The 18,541-nt window shown below is 58.5% G+C and overlaps 1 protein-coding gene across 1 annotated transcript in view; it reads left to right on the top strand.

Moving 5' to 3' along the window:
• GRK5 (G protein-coupled receptor kinase 5) overlaps positions 1-18,541 on the top strand; it is a 232,300-nt gene that overhangs the window by 91,449 nt on the left and 122,310 nt on the right. Inside the window, exon 2 of the mRNA XM_004460215.5 lies at positions 16,461-16,556. Coding sequence (XP_004460272.1) covers positions 16,461-16,556 — 96 coding nt within the window. The remainder of the gene's footprint in view (positions 1-16,460; positions 16,557-18,541) is intronic.

Genomic DNA, 18,541 nt, shown 5'->3' with positions numbered 1-18,541 from the left:
GTGGGATCTGGTCCATAGGCCTGCTCTTCTTTGTGGGCTGGAAGGGGACACAGGGGTCCTGGCTCATCCTTGGGCACTAGAGCTGCGTCCACCGCAGCTCCCCTTTGGAGGCGGAAGGAGCTCTGGATCAGGGGCGGGCACCCGTCGCTGACCCGTGCCCGCCAGGCACACCTCACTGTTTCTGGCCTCAGCTTCCTCGTCTGTGAAACGGGCTGCAGCTCTGTGGAAGCCATGTGCTGATGATAGAAGCAGCCTGTGGCTGGGAAGAGTGCGGTGTGCGGTTGGAGCTCTCACCGCTTCTGCAACCCAGTCGTGTGTGAGCCAGGCTTGTGGGCCCCCTGCAGAATCCTCCCTGCCCCGTTGGCTCCTGGGGCCCCGAGCAGCTGAGGGGGTGGGTGAATGCAGGAACGAGCATGGGGGAGGGGAGTTGATGGGGCCTGAGAGTCTTTGCTCTGAGTGACCTTGGACTGGTCACCTCACTTTATAGCGTTGATGATGACCTCACCACGACGCTGGGTGTGTGTGGAAGAAACGCTTTCTTAAGGGTGCTGTAAGGGTTAGAGGGACGCCCCGTGTTGGACAGGGTGTGGCGCCCTCAGCCCCTGCCGTCACCCACAGGCCAGCTGCTTCCTGATCTTAGCTTGCCCGTGGGCGCAGGCTGGTTCCAGGGAAGTCGCAGGCTGGTTCCAGGGAAGTCCGGCTGAGGCAGGGGGATCAGTGGGGGGCTGGGAGGGGCTGGCAGGACAGCCTGCCCATCTCCCCACCCTCCCCCCGCTTCCCAGCAGAGCTGAAGGGAAGGAGCCCAGTTGAGACTCCTCCAGCGAGGGGACTGGAGCCGAGGCTGGGAGGGCTGGTGCCTGGAGCTGCTGCCTGGGTGCTTGAGCCCACAGGGCCGGCCTGTGGGAGGGCCTCGACAAAGTCGAGAGGGTCTCAGCCAAAGGGCACCTCCTCCAGGAAGCCTTCCCTGACCCGCAGGCTGGTCAGCTGCCCCTTCCCTCTGCCCCTACTGCCCGCTCTTTCTGAGCCTTGTCTCCTGGTGTTCTAGTCACTGGACACTTGCCGGTTGCCCACACTGCAGGGTAGGAACCAAGTAATTCAGTTTGCTGAATGGACAAAACACTTGGGGAGGCAGAGCTGAACTCAGGGAGGCCTTGGGAGGGAAGTGGGCAGGGGGTGTTGGGAGGGGGCTGAACTACAGCCAAGTAAGGGCCCTTGCAGTCCCCGGATTCTGGGGCCCTCGTGAGGTCAAGCTGGGGCCAAGAGTAGTGGTGACAGCTCAGGGTGCCTGAGTGCGAGTGCCCTATTCACCTGCTCACCTAGTCCTCCTAACCAGCCTCTGAGGAGCCCAGTGATACCCATCTTAGCACTTGCCCAGGGCCGCACAACCGTGAACCTAGAGCTGGGAAGTGAGCTCTGGACTGCCTCACCCAAAGCTCTCGGGAATCCCACTACACTCTAGTGTTGTTGTTTTCTTTTAGGAGGTACTGGGGATTGAACCCAGGACCTTGTATATGGGAGACAGGTGCTCAACCACTTGGGCGACATGTGCTCCCTGCAGTGGGTTTTGAAGGAGACCCAGAAGTGGCAGTCCGGGCCTTGGCCCTGAGACTGTTGGGGGGCGGGGGGGTGTAGGGCCTTGGAAAGTGCTTGACCGGGTCAGGATTAACCATCGCTTAAAGCAAGTGTTCTTTTCCCTGAGCTGCTCTGCTCTCCTGAGCTGACCTTTAGGGATAAAGCGCCAGCTGGGTCCCGACCCGGAGCACAAGGAATGAGGCTCCTTTACCTTCTCAAGGAAGCGGCTCGTGTGCTCGTGAATCCATCTCAGGGACCCGTGGGAGCTGAGCGCGCATCAGTCCAGCTCCTCATCTGGGGAAACCGAGGCTCAGAGTGGGGAGGAACAAAGGGCAGCCCAGTGCAGCTGGGGCAGAGCCAACCAGGAGACGAGGCTGGGGAGAGAGGCAGGCGGGCTACGGGGTGAAGAGTTTGGAGTTTATCCTAAGGGCACTGGGGAGCCACTGGAGTGTTTGGATGTGACCGGCCCTATAACTCTCAGGCCGGGGGCATGGACAGGGGGTCCAATGAGAGGCAGATGGAAGCAGGGAGGCCAGCTGGGAGGCAGCGGCAGGAGTCCTGTGAGACGCGGCGATGGCCTGGAGCAAGGCAGTGCTGTGGCAGGGACGGGAGCTTGCAGGGCCTACGTGTCATTCGGAAGGAGAATCCACGGCACCGGAAGGCTGGTTGCGGGGTTGAGGGCGGTGTTCGTTACCTGCTGCCTGGTCAGGAGTTACCCTGATGGCCTGGCTGCTCGGGGTTCTGGCTCGGGGCCTCTCATGAGACTGCAGTCGCGATGTCGCCTGGGCCCCTGTCATCCGAAGGCTCGACGGGGACGGAGGCTCTGCTCCCAAGGCGGCTCCTCCTGTGGCAGCCGGGTGGATGCCGGCTGTGGGTGAGGCGCCTCAGCTCCTCCCGCGCCCCGCCTCGCCGCCGGGCAGCCGAGAGAAGGCACGGAGACTGTCGTGACTTACGGGCTGTAGCGCCCCTCCGCCGTTTCCGCGACATCCCGTTGGTGACGCTGGTGGGCCGTGTTCCCCGTGGGAGGAGACCGCATGAGGCTGTGGCGACAAGGAGCTGATGACTACGGGGGCCGTGTTGGGAGCCGTGAGGGGTGGAATCAGGGGTGACCCCTAGGATTTTGGTCTGAGTGGCTGGGTAATGGTGGCACCATTGCTGAGATGGGGAATTCTGGGGGAGGAGCACGTGGCGGGTGAAGGTGGGTGGCGACTGAGAACCCCCTTAGACTCAAACTCTTCTCTTCACAGGGCCCTCCGTGGTCCGCTGGTTTGGGGTTTCGGTGGCCTCAGACGCTGAGGGAACTCTGTCAGGGCGGCGGCTCTCCTTCTGCCCTGTGAGCTAGCTCCGTGTCAACCTCGTGGACCGGGAGCCAAGAGCCAGGCACCCGGAGGTTCAAATCCCAGCGCCGCCGCTTATTAGCTGTGAGGCCCCGGCTGGATACTTGGCTTCTCTGGCCTTGTTTCGTCGCCTGTAAAATAAGCCTGTTTTGCTGTGGTGTCGTGAGGCTCAGAGAGAGTGTGGCTGGAGCCCCGAGGCCCAGGCTTTTCTGACCCCGGCCTCAGGCTTCCCAGGCCTTCTCCTCGTGGGTCTTAATTACATCACAACACAACACAACACGCCGTGGACGGGGTTTGGATTTGATTTGGAAGGATTTCTAAAGAGTCTGTTCAGCTACTTTTAAGAAGGTGATGCAAAAATTCTGGGGCGAGCATAAGTAATTATTGCTCCCAGGGAAATGCAAATATTTTCGTGACTATCCTGTGAAAAATTGGAGCATTTTTCGTGAGCAAATAGTCCTGTTTATTTCTCCAACAAAATAACCGCAGTTGTCCTGCGGGGGCCAACTTACAACTGCCTGTGGCTTTGCTCCGGGGCCGGTTCACCTTCCTTCCCCCAATGTCTCATGTTCTCTAACCCAGAGAAAACACAACGGAGACAAAAGTGGCCAGACTGGTGCTCTGCTGAGAAAAAGGGGCTACTTTTGCAGGGAAAAGTTAATTTTTGTGGCCAGATTTTTTTCAACTGTGAAAACCAGTGAGGGCGAAGGCATCTTAAGCACAAAAATACGTTTTAAAAAATTGTTTTACTTGGAAAGGACATTTTTAAGAAGGGCAGTAGTGTTTGCAAGAGGACAGGGGTCTGCTTTCTCTCGAAGGAACTGGTCTTCAAACTCCTGAAAAGACATAGAGGAACGGAGGAAGAGAAGGGAAGCGGCAGGGCAGCGTGGGGCAGGGGCTAGGGTGGGCCGAGAGGGAAGGGCATACAGTTGCGCTAACGCCACGTGTTGGCCTCCTCTGTCTACGCGCTTTAAGCACACTTTCCCACTGACTCTCGTTCTCCATGTGAGGAGGCTGGAGCTCAGAGAGGGTGATGAAGTTTCCTGAGGTCGCTCAGCTTATGAATGGAGGAGTCAGAAGTCCAGCCCCGCCCTCTCATGAGAGCTGGTCCCTGCTCTTCCCAGGCTGCCCCAGGACAAGTAGCTCTTGGTCCAGGGCGGCTGGCGGTGAGATGGGAGGAGCAGCCTTGGGCAAGGGCCAGGAGCTGCCTCCCACAGGGAAGGCGGCCGTGACCCCATTTTCAGAGAGGAAGGACTGCGGCCCGTGGTGTGGCCTTTTGTTCTTAAGCCCATTTAGAAACCATCTCTTCCCTTCTGCTCTGGCCTTTACAACTCTTTAATCCAGCCATTCATCAAAGCGGTACGGAGCCTTTAACGTGTGCCAAGCACCGTCCTGGGTGCCTCGGATGAGACGGGACAAAATTAAGATCCCTGCCTTCCTGATGCTTACCTTCTCACGGCAGGTGGGGTGGGGCAGAGAGGCCATAAGCAGTAACAGAATAACCAAATCAGCCAGGTGTAGAGTCGCCAGGTGAGGTTTGCAATGGAAATTCAAATTTTAAAGTAAAAGAAATTGAGAGGGATCAAGACAACTTGGGGCAGGTTATGGTATGGGAAAACATGGCTGAGCATCAGGGGCACAGTGAGAGCTGTGCAATGACGTAAAGGGGAAGAGGGCACCAGCCCTGGCCTTGTCTTCTCCCAAGGTGAAGGAAAGGGTGGCTGGCAGAGGAAGAGCTGGGGTGACAGACTAAGGCAAACTGACCTGCAGGGCCGAATGCAGCCCTGCCTGGTCTTGTAAATAGCGTCCCTGGAACAGAGCCACGCCCATTCATTACACGTTATCTATGGTTGCTTCTCAACGGCAGAGTTGAGTCCTTGCCACTGAGACCCCATGGCCCAGAGACCCTTTATAGAAAAAGGTTGTTGGCCCCTGAGCTAGAGCCAAAGCCCCAAGGTGGGCACATGCCTGTTTGTTTGTTTTTTAAAGATTTGTTTATTTATTTATTTCTCTCCCCTTCCCCTCCACTTTGCTGCATCATCTTCTTTGTCCATTTCTGTTGTTGTCAGTGGCATGGGAATCTTGTCTCTTTTTTTTTCTTTGTTACGTCATCTTGCTGTGTCAGCCCCTGGAGTTTTTGAGGCACAGCAAGGAGGTGAGTGTGGCTGGAGTGGAGTGAGGGAGTGGTAGGAGGTGAGGCCTAGAGGTGACAGGGGTCAGATTACATAGCCCCCATGTGACTTCCCTGTGGCAGCCTCTGGCCATATGTTGGGAACAGATGTCAACACATGTTGACAGTGAAGTAGTGTGTGTGTGTGTGTGTGTGTGTGTGTGTGTGTGTGTGTGTGTAGAGGGGTGAAGAATAGGGCAGGGAGATGGCTGAACTTAGAGTCAGAAGACCTAGGTTTAAGGCCTGTCGCCCACCCCTTGCCATCTCAGTGGCCTGTCCTCTTATCCACAAATATCCATGGCAGTGGTGATGGTAGTAATGGCAGTAATGACGGTGATGGTGATGGGGGAAGGTGGTGGTGATGATGGAGATGGTGGTGATGGTGATGGTGGTGGGGGATGGAGGTGATGATGGTCGGAAGGTGATGGTGATGATGGTGGTGGAAGGAATGGAGGTGGTGATGATGGTGGGGAAGGTGGTGAGGATGATGGTGAAGGTGGGGGTGGCGGTGATGGTGATGGTGGGGAAGGTGGTGGTGATGATGGTGGGGAAGGTGGTGAGGAAGGTGGTGATGGTGGTGGTGGGGATGGTGGTGGTGGTGGGGAAGGTGATGATGGTGATGGTGATGGTAGGAATGGAGGAGATGGTGATGGTGGTGGTGGTGGGGAAGGTGATGATGGTGATGGTGATGGTAGGAAAGGAGGTGATGGTGATGGTGGGGAAGGTGGTGATGGTGGTGGTGGGGATGGTGGTGGTAGTGGGGAAGGTGATGGTGATGATGGTGATGGTGATGGTAGGAATGGAGGTGATGGTGGTGGTGGGGATGGTGGTGGTGGTGGGGAAGGTGATGATGGTGATGGTGATGGTAGGAATGGAGGTGATGGTGGTGGTGGTGGTGGTGGGGAAGGTGATGATGGTGGGGAAGGTGATGATGGTGATGGTGATGGTAGGAATGGAGGTGATGGTGGTGGTGGGGATGGTGGTGGTGGTGGGGAAGGTGATGATGGTGATGGTGATGGTAGGAATGGAGGAGATGGTGATGGTGGTGGTGGTGGGGAAGGTGATGATGGTGATGGTGATGGTGATGGTAGGAATGGAGGTGATGGTGATGGTGGGGAAGGTGGTGATGGTGGTGGTGGGGATGGTGGTGGTGGTGGGGAAGGTGATGATGGTGATGGTGATGGTAGGAATGGAGGAGATGGTGATGGTGGTGGTGGTGGCGAAGGTGATGATGGTGATGGTGATGGTGATGGTAGGAATGGAGGTGATGGTGGTGGTGGGGAAGGTGGTGGTGATGGTGGTGATGGTGATTAGGTGATGAGGGTGGTGCTGGTGGTGGTGATAATGGCTGCGTTAGTGAGCACTTTCTCCGTGCTGGGTGCTGTGCATTCTTGGCTCCAGTCCTTAACACAGCGAGGCAAACAGGGTAGCGGTATCTCGGTTTGCAGGAGAAAGCACCGAGTGACTTAACCAAGACCACACAACTGATGTGTGGCCGGGCAGGGGTTAGGAGGCAGTGAAACCTGCTCATCACACTGTAGTGGAGAGGCCGCACGGCAGCGGGTGCGAGAGGCCAGCGCAGCCTTTGCTCGGCGGTGCCCGGCCTCAGCACTCTGCCCTCAGCAGCAAAACCACACCAGAGTCTTCCTCTGCCTCTGGCTCTGTGGGCCGGGAGGAGGCTCGTCTGTCCGCCCCACGGTCGCCCGTTCCCAGGCCTGGGGCTGGTCGTGGTTTTCCTAATTTGAGGTTGTGGGATCTTCGGGTTGGAGCGGAGGTTTTTCTGCTCTGGAAGCCCTGACTGTGGTGTGGGCACGAGGTGGTGCTGGAACCTGCCCACAGGCCCCGGGCGGCGCGCGCCCCGTCCCGCCCCCCATGCTGCACAGGCGCCAACGCGCGCTTCCTCTGGTTCTCGTATCTGAGAACCGCAGCGCCACAAAGCTGCCCGGGGTCCGGAGGACTGTTGAGGCTCCCCCCCCCCCCCCCCCCGCATCTGGCCCGAGAGAGAGGGACGTGGCCGGGCAGGCCGGGTGGGCGTGGAGCCTCCTCCCGGCTGCCCACCGCGGCTGCTGCCCGCTCCGGGTGGGGTCCTCTGGAGCAGTGGACGCCCCCGACCCGCGTCAGCAGGGCCTGGGAAGGCCTCGACGCCCTCCCTGCCCCACCGCCTTGCTTTCCTGAGTTTTGGGCAGGCTGTCCCTGGTCCGGCTATGCCTGCGCTGAAAATCAGCCTCTTGAACGGCGTCTGGGGCTTCATCCTGGCCACTGCAGGCACGTTCCTTGGTGTCTGCAATGACCCCGCATCTGTAAAGGGGCCTCCCCGCCTTGTGCTGAGGATGCTGGTGCATTCAGGCTACAGAAAAGTGCCCCCCCCCAGCCCGCCCCTCCTCGTACCTCTCTCACCCCTGGGGTCCAAGGCCCAGCTGGGCAGGAGCTGGACCCACCCTCAGACACCAGGCCACGGTCCTGGAGGCTGCCGATGCCCCGAATGGCACAGGCAGGCCGCTGCGGCAGTGGTAAGATCACCACCCAGGAGGTTCTGGGGCCAGCGGGTCTTAGGCGGTCCCCCATGTGAAGTCTTCCCTGGGGGGGTCTCCCCCCGGCACCACTGGACCCTGGCCTCCTGGCTCCAGCCGTGCTGTAGGAAGTGTTTGGACAGGGCGGTGACGCAGAGTCTGGGGGGTGGGCGTGCGAATTGAGACAGAGTCTCCTGCTGCTGGAGCACCCAGGAAAGCAGGGGGGGCTGCAGACATGCATGAGGGCCCCTGGACCCCTGCTTGCAAGCTCCAGCCCCACCCACCCCTCAGCTCCCTTATTACCTAATAAATAAAACTTTTGACCAAAAGAGTGCTGGTCCCCTGCCCTGGCGCAGTCCCCCCCCCCCCCGGGCCGCAGGTGAGGAGGCAGGCTGGAGGGGTGCCCAGGGTGCAGCGGGGCTGGGCTCTCGGTGCCCACAGGTCCTGCCTGCCTTTTAGCACTGGACGCATGCCGGGTGATGGAAAGTCCACTCCAGGCTGAGGCCGTCCTGAGGGTCGTTGGCTGAAGTCGCCCCTGAAGAGGCTCGAGTCACTTCAGCCCTGTGATTGGGGTCTCACCTTCAGGGCTGGAGGGGAAGGGGCTGAGCCAGCCAGATGCCACACACCCTCCTCAGGGCTTCAGGTGGGGGGGCCACTGCGGGAGACAGAGGAAGCTGAGCCCAGGTGGATGGGAAAGAAAAAGTGGGGGGGGGGGAAGGCGGGGGTGGGGGTTAGGGTTAGGGTTAGGAGTTGGGAACCCAGGGGATATCAGCCTTTATCAGCCCTTATCAGATGAATCAGCCCTCCCCCTGCTCACTGTTGCTGGGACCAGGTCTGACTCTGAGAACCCCTTGGTCTCCCCATGGTGATATTTTTCTGGAAAACCAGCTCTGCCAGCTGCGAGGTGGAAGCTGAACCTGAAGGCTCACCTGGGTGAAAAAGGATCGAAGGCCTTTAGCAGCACAGGTGTCACGGGCGAATCTAGCGCCGCTTTTCACTGGACCGGCCGGGAGCTGGTGGCCACGGCCTTTCGTGGCCAGATCGGTGGAGGGGTTCTCCCCACGCAGGCGTCACCAGGCTGCACGGGGACCTCCCAGGCCTGAGCAGAATGCCGGAGAGCAGCTCCTCCTGTGCTCATTGTTTTTCTTTTCTTCCCCTAAAGACCTGCTTGCAACATAACTTAGATTTCTAACAAAGTCGCTCCTGCACGTTAGCAATCCGCAAACCTTTCCGAGGCTGCAGCGGGGAGTCCTGGGGCCTTTGCGGCCTGAGCCTCTACACCATGCCCTCGTGCCCCTGACTAGCCGGCAGCACCCCAAACTGTGAGGCTGGTTCCATCCGCCCCTGGTTAGGCCTGGCCCCACCCCGGAAGCGTCCGTGCGGCAGGTGCCTGCTCAGGTCAGCCTGTTCCTCGCTGGGCCCCCCCTCCTGACTGATCCACCCCCAGGGCCTAGAGCTGCGGGGATCACTTCAGGCTCTAGACTGGCCCATGATGCGTGGCCTGCAGACAAGAAAATGAGTTGGCTCATCCGGTTTGTTCCTTGGAACTCTGAACCGGGACTCTGGAAGGCGAACCGTGAGCTGGGCTGACAGGCCCTGGGGACAAGGGGGCCTGGCTGGCCGCTTCAGGCCCTGTGCGTGGAGATGAGCCGGCCGGGCGTGGTCTGCAGGCGCGGTGTGTGGAGGGGGCAGAGCTGCCCCGGTCGGGGTCCTCCATGGCCTTCTGTGCTGGCTGAGCTGTGTTGTGTCGCCCCACCCCCTCACGTCCACCCCAGCCTCAGAATGCACCCTTATTTGGCAATAAAGTCCTTGTAGATGTAATTAGTTAAGATGAGGTCATTAGAAGAAGAGAACACAGAGACAGACATCAGGGAGAAGGCAGGGTGGGGAAGGCGGCGGAGGCTGGAGCCGGGGAGACGCAGCCCCGAGCCGAGGAACGCCGGGAGCCCGGGAAGGAGCAAGGAACGTTCTTCCCGCGAGCCTTCCGGGGTGTGTGGCCTTGCCAGCACCTCGATTCTGGACTTCCGGCCTCCTGCACTGTGAGGGGATGGATTCTGTTGGTTGAAGCCACCGGCTTGGGGCCCCTCGCCACACAGCCCCAGGAAACGAGGCGCCTTCCTTGTCCCACTAGCCCGGCCGGCCTGGGCTGCCTCTCCTTGGATTCTCCCGGGCCCTGCCGACCCGGGCATAAACCCGCTTTCCGTGAGCTGCTCCAGGGGGTCTCTTGCTCCTCACCTTGACGGCACCGCCAGCGCTTGTTTCTGATTCGAGTTGATGAGTCGGCGCACGAGGAGCTGGGTCCCTGGGAGACCAGAACCCTGCTTGCTCGGGGCCCACGGCCACGTTCCCTGCATTCCCATCTCCAGGATGATCCTCTTCTCTGGGGCTGTAGAACAATAGAGACTCACAGCTCGTCCGAAGGCGAAAAGCCATCCAGTAGACGTGTGCTCTGACACTGTATGTGAGGCTTGACCAGAGTCTGTCTGTCCCTCCCTCCCCTCCCAGCGGCCCCATCAATGGTTTGAGGCTCCCAGGCATCTTGCTGGGAGAAGGAAGAATGCTTGACTCAAGCAGGTAGGGGGCAGGGACCTGGGGGTCTTCTCAGAACCGGACCCCAGGGACACAGAATTTTGGACCTGGGAGGAATGTTCTCAGTCAACGTGTCCGAGCCCCTGTGGGCTGCTTCAGCTCTCTTTCGGAAATAGGGCAGCAAACCACAAACCAGAGAGAAATGCCCAGAAAGGGTGGGCTCATCACCTCCTTTCCCAGGTGATGTTCAGGGACTTTCTCTTCCTTCAGGGCCGTGGTTCTCAGACTGGAGGGTGCCCTGGAATCCGCCAGAGAACTTGTCAGGACACAGGCCGCTGGGCCCACGATGGGGCCCAGGGTTTGGCCTTTCTACCAGGTTCCCAGGCAGCACCGATGCTGCTGGCCCAGGGACCACTCCCAGAACCACCGAGTGAAGGGCAAGAAGGAAGGTCTTTCCAGCAGATGCACAGAGGCCTCCTTGGCTCCCCCAAAGAACCTTTGTCTGATCAGGTGCTCACTCATCCCTGGAGAGAAAGTGGATATTAGACTAAGAGCCAGAACGCCTGGGTCCTGGTTCAGGCCATGACACAAACCTGCCTGGGTGATTTGGGGCAAGGTGCTTGCCTGTCTGGGCCTCAGTTTCCCCATCTGTAAAATGAGTACAATAAGAGGACCTACCTCCCATGTTGCTGTGAGGGCAGAACGGGATGATACATCAAGAGTGCAAATTGCTTCTTGACCCAGTGAGGTCAATGAACACCACGGCTCTTTGATTTCCAATTCAAACGCACCCCTAAGATTGGTGAGAAACCCAGGGTCAGTTATTTTGCAAAGGTCTGTCCAGCCCTCTCCCAAGGGTGGTATGAGATACCCTAGGTCCCCCGGAGTCCAGCGAGCGTCCGCTGCGGTGACCATTCTTGCCTGTGTCCTTTGGAGGGTGGGAGCGCCACCAGCAGCTCTTCTCCACTAGCCGCCCCCTCCCGACACCCTCCCCAGTCTCAAGATGCCGCAGGGCCTTCCTTGCCTTCCTGGACACCCCTGCTCCTCATCTCTTCTCCCCGGCACCCCCGAGGCCCTCTCACTTCTGTGCTGTGTCCTCCGAGCACACACAGCTGCCCCGGCAGCAGCAAAAGCAGCAGGAACGAGCAAGCCGATTTCTTCCCCAGCAGGGTGGCCCCTTCCTCTGCGCGCGTTTCGGTCCCCAGGGGGCAGCCTCAGGAGCAGTGTCGGGGAACCCAGCAGCGGACTGTGTGGTGACGGTCTGGCCCCCGTGTATGAAATGGCAGCTCTGCTGTGACTGCTTTGCTTTTTTGTCCTCCACGTCCTGTGCTCCGGTCCCTGTTAGGGCCTGGCCTCCTGCCGGGCTGCCCCCACCCGTCGGCTGCTCTCCCTCCTCTGGCCCAGCAGGGAGGGCACCCACCCGAGGCATTGTGGGCAGCCGAGGGGGACTCGAGGGGCTGGGGCAGGCGGAAGGGACGCCGGTGGGATTTGATAAGCACCCTCCTTCTAGGGGCTGCCTCCGCCTCAGGGGCCCGTTGGAGACTGAGGTCGTGAGGTGGGGGCGCCTTCCCTGCTGGCCACCCTTATCCAGCCTTCCTGGGTCCCGTTCTCTCAAGGTGGGAGACTTGCTGCCTTGGCCCTCAGCTGCTCCCCTTCCACTCCCCAGCCCGGCTCTTGGATCTCGGCCGGCCGGCCTCCGGCAGGAGCCCCTAGCTCTCTGGCACCCCTAGCTCTCTGGCTCGTCCCTCCTCCTTGATGCATGGCCTGAGCTGTACGTCCACAAAGGCAGGGGCCATGTCCTATTTGCCGACTCGTTTTTGGAACGCAGGTGGTGGACTGTGAGCAGCAGTGAATTGACTGGTAAAGCAAACAAAGCAGAAGGTTGCTCTGGACGGGAACTATGGACAAATGTGGGGCGGGGCATACACGCTACTGTTTGGGGGTGTGGGTCCTTCATCAGCTCCTTAACTCCCTTCCCCGAGCCTCCACTCTCTCACCTTGACCAAGCCTGAATGTGTGGCACCTAGTTCAATGCCAAACCCAGAGGACTCAGGCTGTTGCCCTCCCTCCCTCCCTCCCTCCATGAAAGCTTGCAGTTACTGGGAAGGACTTGCGGAGGTGTGGCCTGAGCGAAGAGAGGGCTGTGGGCAGAGGGGTCTGAGAGCGGGATGGAGGGGCCAGGAGGGCCTGCCTCTTGCAGGTGGCGGAGCTGGCGTTGAAGCGCAATAAAGAATGAGCAGGATGGAGAGGATGGGAAAGGTAGCTCTTGTCTGCTGGGGTCCCAGGTGGAAGAAAGAATGAAGCATGTGCACACAGGTGAGAGGAGCAGCCAGGAGGCCAGGCGGTGAGGGCCACACAGGCCCTGTTCGGCCAACGAGGAGAGTAGCAGAGAGCAAAGGGCGCAGGTGCCGTCATGGAGCAGCTACCAGAGCGGGACCGCTGACAGGCAAGCCAGCAGGCAGACAGGCGGGGTGAGAGCTGGTGTCTGGCAGTCACGTAACGCGCTGAGGCTGAGTCAACGGGAGTGTACCGACTGTGTCAAGAGAGTGGATAAATGGATCTGTAAAAGGGTGCACGTGTGAGAGAGACAGACAGACTGCCGGCTGAGCCATGCCTCCCAAACACTGTTTAAAGGTGTGTGGAAAACACAGAGAACCAGGCCTGCTTCCGCTAATGAGGCCAGAAAGGCCCCTCCAGGACAGCAGTGACCGAGACTTGAGAGGCATTCAGAAAAGTAGGGACAGACTGTTCCTGGCGGCTAGAACAGCAAGTGCAAAGGCCCTGAGGCTAATGGCAGAGAGGGAAGTCAAGCTCGAGCAGGAGATGCCCAGGTGGCCTTACACCTGGCCAAGCGGAGTAGGCTGAGCCTGTGTGTGGGGGGGGGACGGACCTGGGGAGCGGCCCTTCTCTCTGGTGAGGTCTGCTTGGGTTCTGGGCTGGGGAGAGGGGCTCCAGCCTCCAGGAAGCCTGACACCCCTCCCAGGCGGGCCGGGGACAGCCAGGGCCACGGGGCAGGACACGGGGAGACTTTCTGCAGCAGCGTGGCCAGGCTTGGCCGCCACTCCGGGCCCTGAGAAACAATCAAGTCCAACTGAAATAATAAACAGCCTCAGCCCTTCAGTCCCCAAACAGGCAGCGCAACGACCCAACAGCATACTTCCGAGCCAAGTAGCGTCTGGACCCGGCAGCCTCTCTGAGGCAGGTTTTGTTTGTTGTTAAGATGAGAAGCCTTGCTCAGGCTGTCTGAGCCTGGAGCCTGGAGGGGCTGGGTTTCCGTGGCACTTTTAGAGGACCCGGAGGCCAGGGGTGGGGGGGCGAGGCCCTTTGTGCCTGGCAGGGGCTGGCCTGTTCTGGGAGCAGGGAGGGAAGGAATGGGCGGGAAGAGCCTCAGGTGGGAGCCGGGAAGTCGACCCCCATGGCCTGGGTGGCCTCCAGGGGCCTGGGTGGGACCACCCCCCCAATAAATCCCCCCCACCAAGCGTGCTCAGCTCCGGCCCTGGCTCCAGGGCCACTTCCTCCAGCTGCTTCCTGGAGGCACAGCTCTCTCCGCTTCCATCACCACCAGAGTCCCTGGTACTATCAGGCACCCCAAGCCCTGCCCTTGTCCTGAGAGTTGCCCCAAGTGCCCCTTAAATGAAGCAAGGTTTCTCAACTTTGGCACTATGGCATTTTGGACTGGTGATTTTTGTTTGTGGGGGGCTGCCCTGTCCATCGTGGGAGGTTTAGTAGCGTCCTTGGCCCCCATGGGCGCCAGTAGCCCTCCCTCCCCACTTGTGACCACCAAAAATATCTCCAGACGTCACCCAGGGCCCTACGGGGGGCAGAGCTCCGTGGTTCAGAGCCAGTGAGACAAAGCATTTGAGGTCAAGCTTCCCTGGTAGATCAGAAGCCACTGGAGGGCAGAGGACTGGCCACCTAGCCCAGCGCCGCATGCCCAGTACTGCATGCACTTGGCCTCGAGGAGATGCCGAACCAAACAATCGCATGTCGTTTGAATGAATGAATGACCCTGTGTTGGTTTTTAAAATCCATGAATAAATTCGTCTATGAAGTTGTGTGTGTGTACAATAGACCCCTGGTTTTCCTAGGTTGGCCCCCCAAGCCTTTTTGGAAGTCACTTTCCTGGGTTCCTATCACAGAGGCTCTGACTCAGTGAGTTTGGGGTGCAGCTCAGGACCCTGTATTGTCAAGAGTGCTTCATCCCAGCTGGGCTATGGGAACGGGGGGATGGGCCAGATGACTCCGAAGGCCCTTCTAGGCCTGGCAGCCCGGGAGCGGCTGGCATGGGAACACCTGACATTGCCCACCTGACGCTCTAGGCCTCTATCTCGAGGGGGGCCATTCTCTGGGGGGTGCACTTACAACCCCGCACGGAGGGGAGGGTGGTCACATGCATGAGGGCCCTGGCTGGGTGGGGACGGCTCGTCCAGGCTCATCTGGAGGCCACATGGTCCATCTACGGGGCAGCTGCTCCCAGCTCCGCTGATTCTTGCCACGTGGGGTGCCTGGTTGTGAGAGAAGTCTGGACTCGTGTGAAATCTCCGAATGTTTAAGTGCTGGCAACTGGCTCAGTTAACAGTCAAGTGAACAAATGAGCCATGTGTGGGTGAGCAGCACCACTCCTCAGGGCCCCTGCCTGTTCTGGGACAGGGTGCCGGGAGCGCCTCTGGGGTCTGACGTCAGCTTTCTCTTAGGCCCTCTGAGAATGGGCCTTGCCAGAGGTGCCCCCAAAAGACAGGCCCTCCAGACTCAGCTGTGGGGGGTCTGGCACATGCCCTGCTGCAGTCTGGGCTTCGCCACCTATGAGCCGAAACAGGCAGCTTGCTTCCCTTCCCTCTGCCTCAGTTTCCTCATCTGTCAAGTGGGACTAGGAGGGGGGTTGCAGGAGTCTGTGGCCTCCACCCTGTGTGGAGACTTGAGAGGAGGAAGCTGGGACCTGGGCTGAGGGCAGGACGAGGGAGACAGAGAAATGGTCGGGCGTCTTCCCTGCCCCGTGGGCGCCTCTCCTCCCTCCTGGCCCGTCCTCAGAAGCCTGCTTGCCTGTCAGCATCACGTCCCCGGCTTTCCAGGGCAGCGTGAACGGCGAGGAGCCCCCGTTTCTTGAGCGTAGCTCGAGCCGCCCCCAAGCCCGCCACCTGCTCAGTCCTCCTGTGTCCAGCCTGTGGGGAAGATATCCCTGCCCCCACCACCGAGGAGGACACAGACCCGAGCGGGTGAGGGGCTTCGGCAGGGTTGCGTAGGCAGTGGTGTGAGGCCCCCGGGATGGAGCAGGTCGGCCGGGGCGGACCCGGACCACGCTCTGCCAGCGTCCCTGGCTTTGCTGCTGGGAGAAGGAACCTCGTCCTGCTCAGGCCCTTTCTGGGTGGCTTAGAGAATGGGGGTGCTGTACGTCCCCAGGGCAGGGAGCAGACCTGGGGTGCCCTGCCAGGACCAGGTCTCCTGAGCCCAGGCTCTGCAGGTGTATGGGTGTTAACTCGTGATCTGAGAGCCCTTTGGGGGGTCACACAGCTCCTAAAGGCCCCCTGGGGGGCAGTATTGTGGCCTCAGGACACAGAGGTGTCCTAGGTCCAAGCTCACGTGCTAGTGGGCCCAGGGGCACTCACCAGGCCCGAGGGGGCACCCCCTGACGGACTGCGTGCGTGGCCTTCGGGGGCGATGGGAGTGCGTGGAGTGTGCCTCGCTCAGCTCCACGTGTCCAGCACGTGCCCACGGTGGAGAGGACACAAGAGGGGCGGGGCCTGGAGCAGGCCTTCCTGGAGAAGTGGGTCCTCTCGGACCCCGGGGTTGTGAGCAGGGAGAGGAGGGTACCCGTGACGAGTGGAAAGCGAGCTCCTTGTCCCCCGGCATCCTGCCTCTGTTTGGCTGGGGACGCTCCCCAGAGAACAGCAAGACAAAAAGAGGGGTGAGGCCATCAGAGGGCGAGGGAATGGGGCCACAGTCCATTTGTCTGTAGCTTCGTTCCGCAAAGGTCTCCGAAACCGAATGGGAACATGAGGAAGCGCCACGCCCAGGCCCTGGGGTTGGAAGTGACCGTCCAGCCCGGCAGGCTGGGAGGTGACAGGCTGGGAGGTGACGGGGAGGAACATGGGCTCCTGGCGTGGGCGTGGCGAGTGCCGCTTGCGGTGGCAGCTGCTGGTGGGAGGAGGTGGGCTGGAAGGGCTGCTGGTGGGGGGTGTAGGTGTGTCCTGGGGGTTGGGGTGTTTCTGGTTTGACCTAGATCCCGCAGCTGCCTCCCAGCTCAGGAAGCTGGGGGACAGGCTCACAGGGCGGGATGCAGGCTCCGGAGCCTTGGACGTCATCTCCAGCCCACGTCACCGAGCATCTTTTTCTCCATCTCTGCAGGGGGCGGAGGAAAGCGCAAAGGGAAAAGCAAGAAGTGGAAGGAAATCCTGAAGTTCCCTCATATCAGCCTGTGTGAAGACCTCCGCAGGACCATAGGTAAGCCGTCCTGCCATGGAGGGGGCCGCAGAGGATGGGGAGGGAGCAGGGTCCCGTCCACCGCCGGAACCCTCTGTGCAATGAGTCGGATACAAATCCCCTGATGCAGTAAAGCGATTCCTGGTAGGAGCACTGGTCTGGTGTCTCTGCTAATTGACATGAAGAATTATATACCAGGTGGAATTATAGCCTTCTGATCACCCTCCGAGGCAGGTGCTGTTATTACCTCCACCTTTTAAAGGGGAAACTGAGGTGCAGAGAGGTCCTGTAACTCGCCCGAGGTTACCCAGATCATGGGAAGGAGGTAGAGGTGGCCAGGCCCAGGGCTGAGCCTGCTTGGAAGCTTTCCACTTCTCCTTCTTAGCCTCCGGCTAAGCACAGCTAAAAACCCTGGACATATATATTAAACAAACATTTATATGTATCATAAGATTCTGAAAGGTAGAAAGAAAGCAAATTGGCTAGGGACTTTGGGACTTGAGGAATGACCTGGCAGTAAATTCCTTGACTTTTCTTTTTCCTTCTATATGTTTTGGACTGGGTGCTGGGGAAACCTGCAACCTGGAAATACCAAGGGACACAGATTCAAAAAGCCCTTCCCAGAAGCCTGCTCTTTCTAGCTAGAGGACTGGAAAGGGGCAGCTAGCTGGCTCCTCTAGAACAGTCAAACTTCTGCAACCGCTCCCACCAGCGACATGAGTGTCTCATTTCTGCGTCTTTACCCTAGTTCCAGACTCAGATCTTGCAGGATTGCATCTAATTAGAGGAACCAAAAATCACACCTAGAATGCTTAATGTGGAAGAATCTTGGAAGTGCCATTTTTAGCTTTACAGCTTCAGGGGAGACATCCTAGAAAGCAATGGTAGTAGATGCCAAGGAGCAGGCCCACAACATGGCCACAAAATAGAGACACCTTCCCATTTTCTAGATGTTGTCAAGTGTATCTCCAAAGTGATTGTACTAAGTTGCACTCTTTGTAGCAGTGAATAAGATTTCCCATTGCTCTGCATTTTCAGCAACATTTGATGTTGGCAGGTGTTTGTAAACTGGTAAGTGTAACATGGGTATCTTGTTTCTTTAACTTGCATTTCTCTGATTACTAATTGGGCTGGGTATCGCTTATATGTTTATTAGCCATGAGTTGTACTTTTTATTAAACAATGAAATCTTGGACATTTTGTGGTTAAGCATGAATATTAATGAACACTACATTTATTAAGATAAAATGAAGCTGTGAAGAAAAGCAGTGCATGGGAAGAAAAATCTGGTTGGAGTTCCTAGAATATTTTAGGAAGAGTTAGAAAATAGTGGTAGATCAATGAGTTTGGACTATTTTAGAATTAGAAAATAGAGGCAGACGGATGAGTTAGGAGAAGTTCATTGTAGTCCAGGTGTGATTTGACATGGTCAAGGTGGGTAGTTGCAGAAACAGATAAGATGGGACCCATGGGAAGAGCATGATGAAGAACTGATGTGTGGGATGCATATTAGTCAGGATAGGCAAGGTTATGATGCAATAACGAACACCACCAAAATCTAAGTGGCTTTGTATTACAAAGAATTTATTTCTTGCTTCTTCAGAGTCTGCTGTGGGTGTGGGCAACTCTCCAGGGTCCCAGTGCTTCTGGAAATAGCAGCAATTCAGGCTGGTGGAGGCGCCATGGGCCTGTGCTGCACTGCGTAGAACCCATGGCCTCTTTAGTCACCATGGCAGAAGAAGAGCATAGGGAAGGTCTTGCACCAATAATTAAGTACCATGTCTCTGAAGTGACATACATCATTTATACTCATGTCCAATGGGCCAAACTACAAGGGGGTAGGAAGAATCAAGAAGGGAAGGAGAAGTAGCCTCCTCTGACAACTGAATTAGTGTAGCCTCTAGGGGGTTTGAGCTCTGGTGATGGGGGCTTTGGTGGGATCAGCCTTCAGAGGATACAGGGTCAGGGCTCAGGGTCAGTAAAGTTTGGTGTTGGAGTTGACCCCG

The sequence above is a fragment of the Dasypus novemcinctus genome, chromosome 6 (assembly GCF_030445035.2).
Source record: "Dasypus novemcinctus isolate mDasNov1 chromosome 6, mDasNov1.1.hap2, whole genome shotgun sequence".
In the NCBI taxonomy this organism is placed as follows: Eukaryota; Metazoa; Chordata; class Mammalia; order Cingulata; family Dasypodidae; genus Dasypus; species Dasypus novemcinctus.
This window is presented reverse-complemented; position numbering and strand designations above follow the sequence as displayed.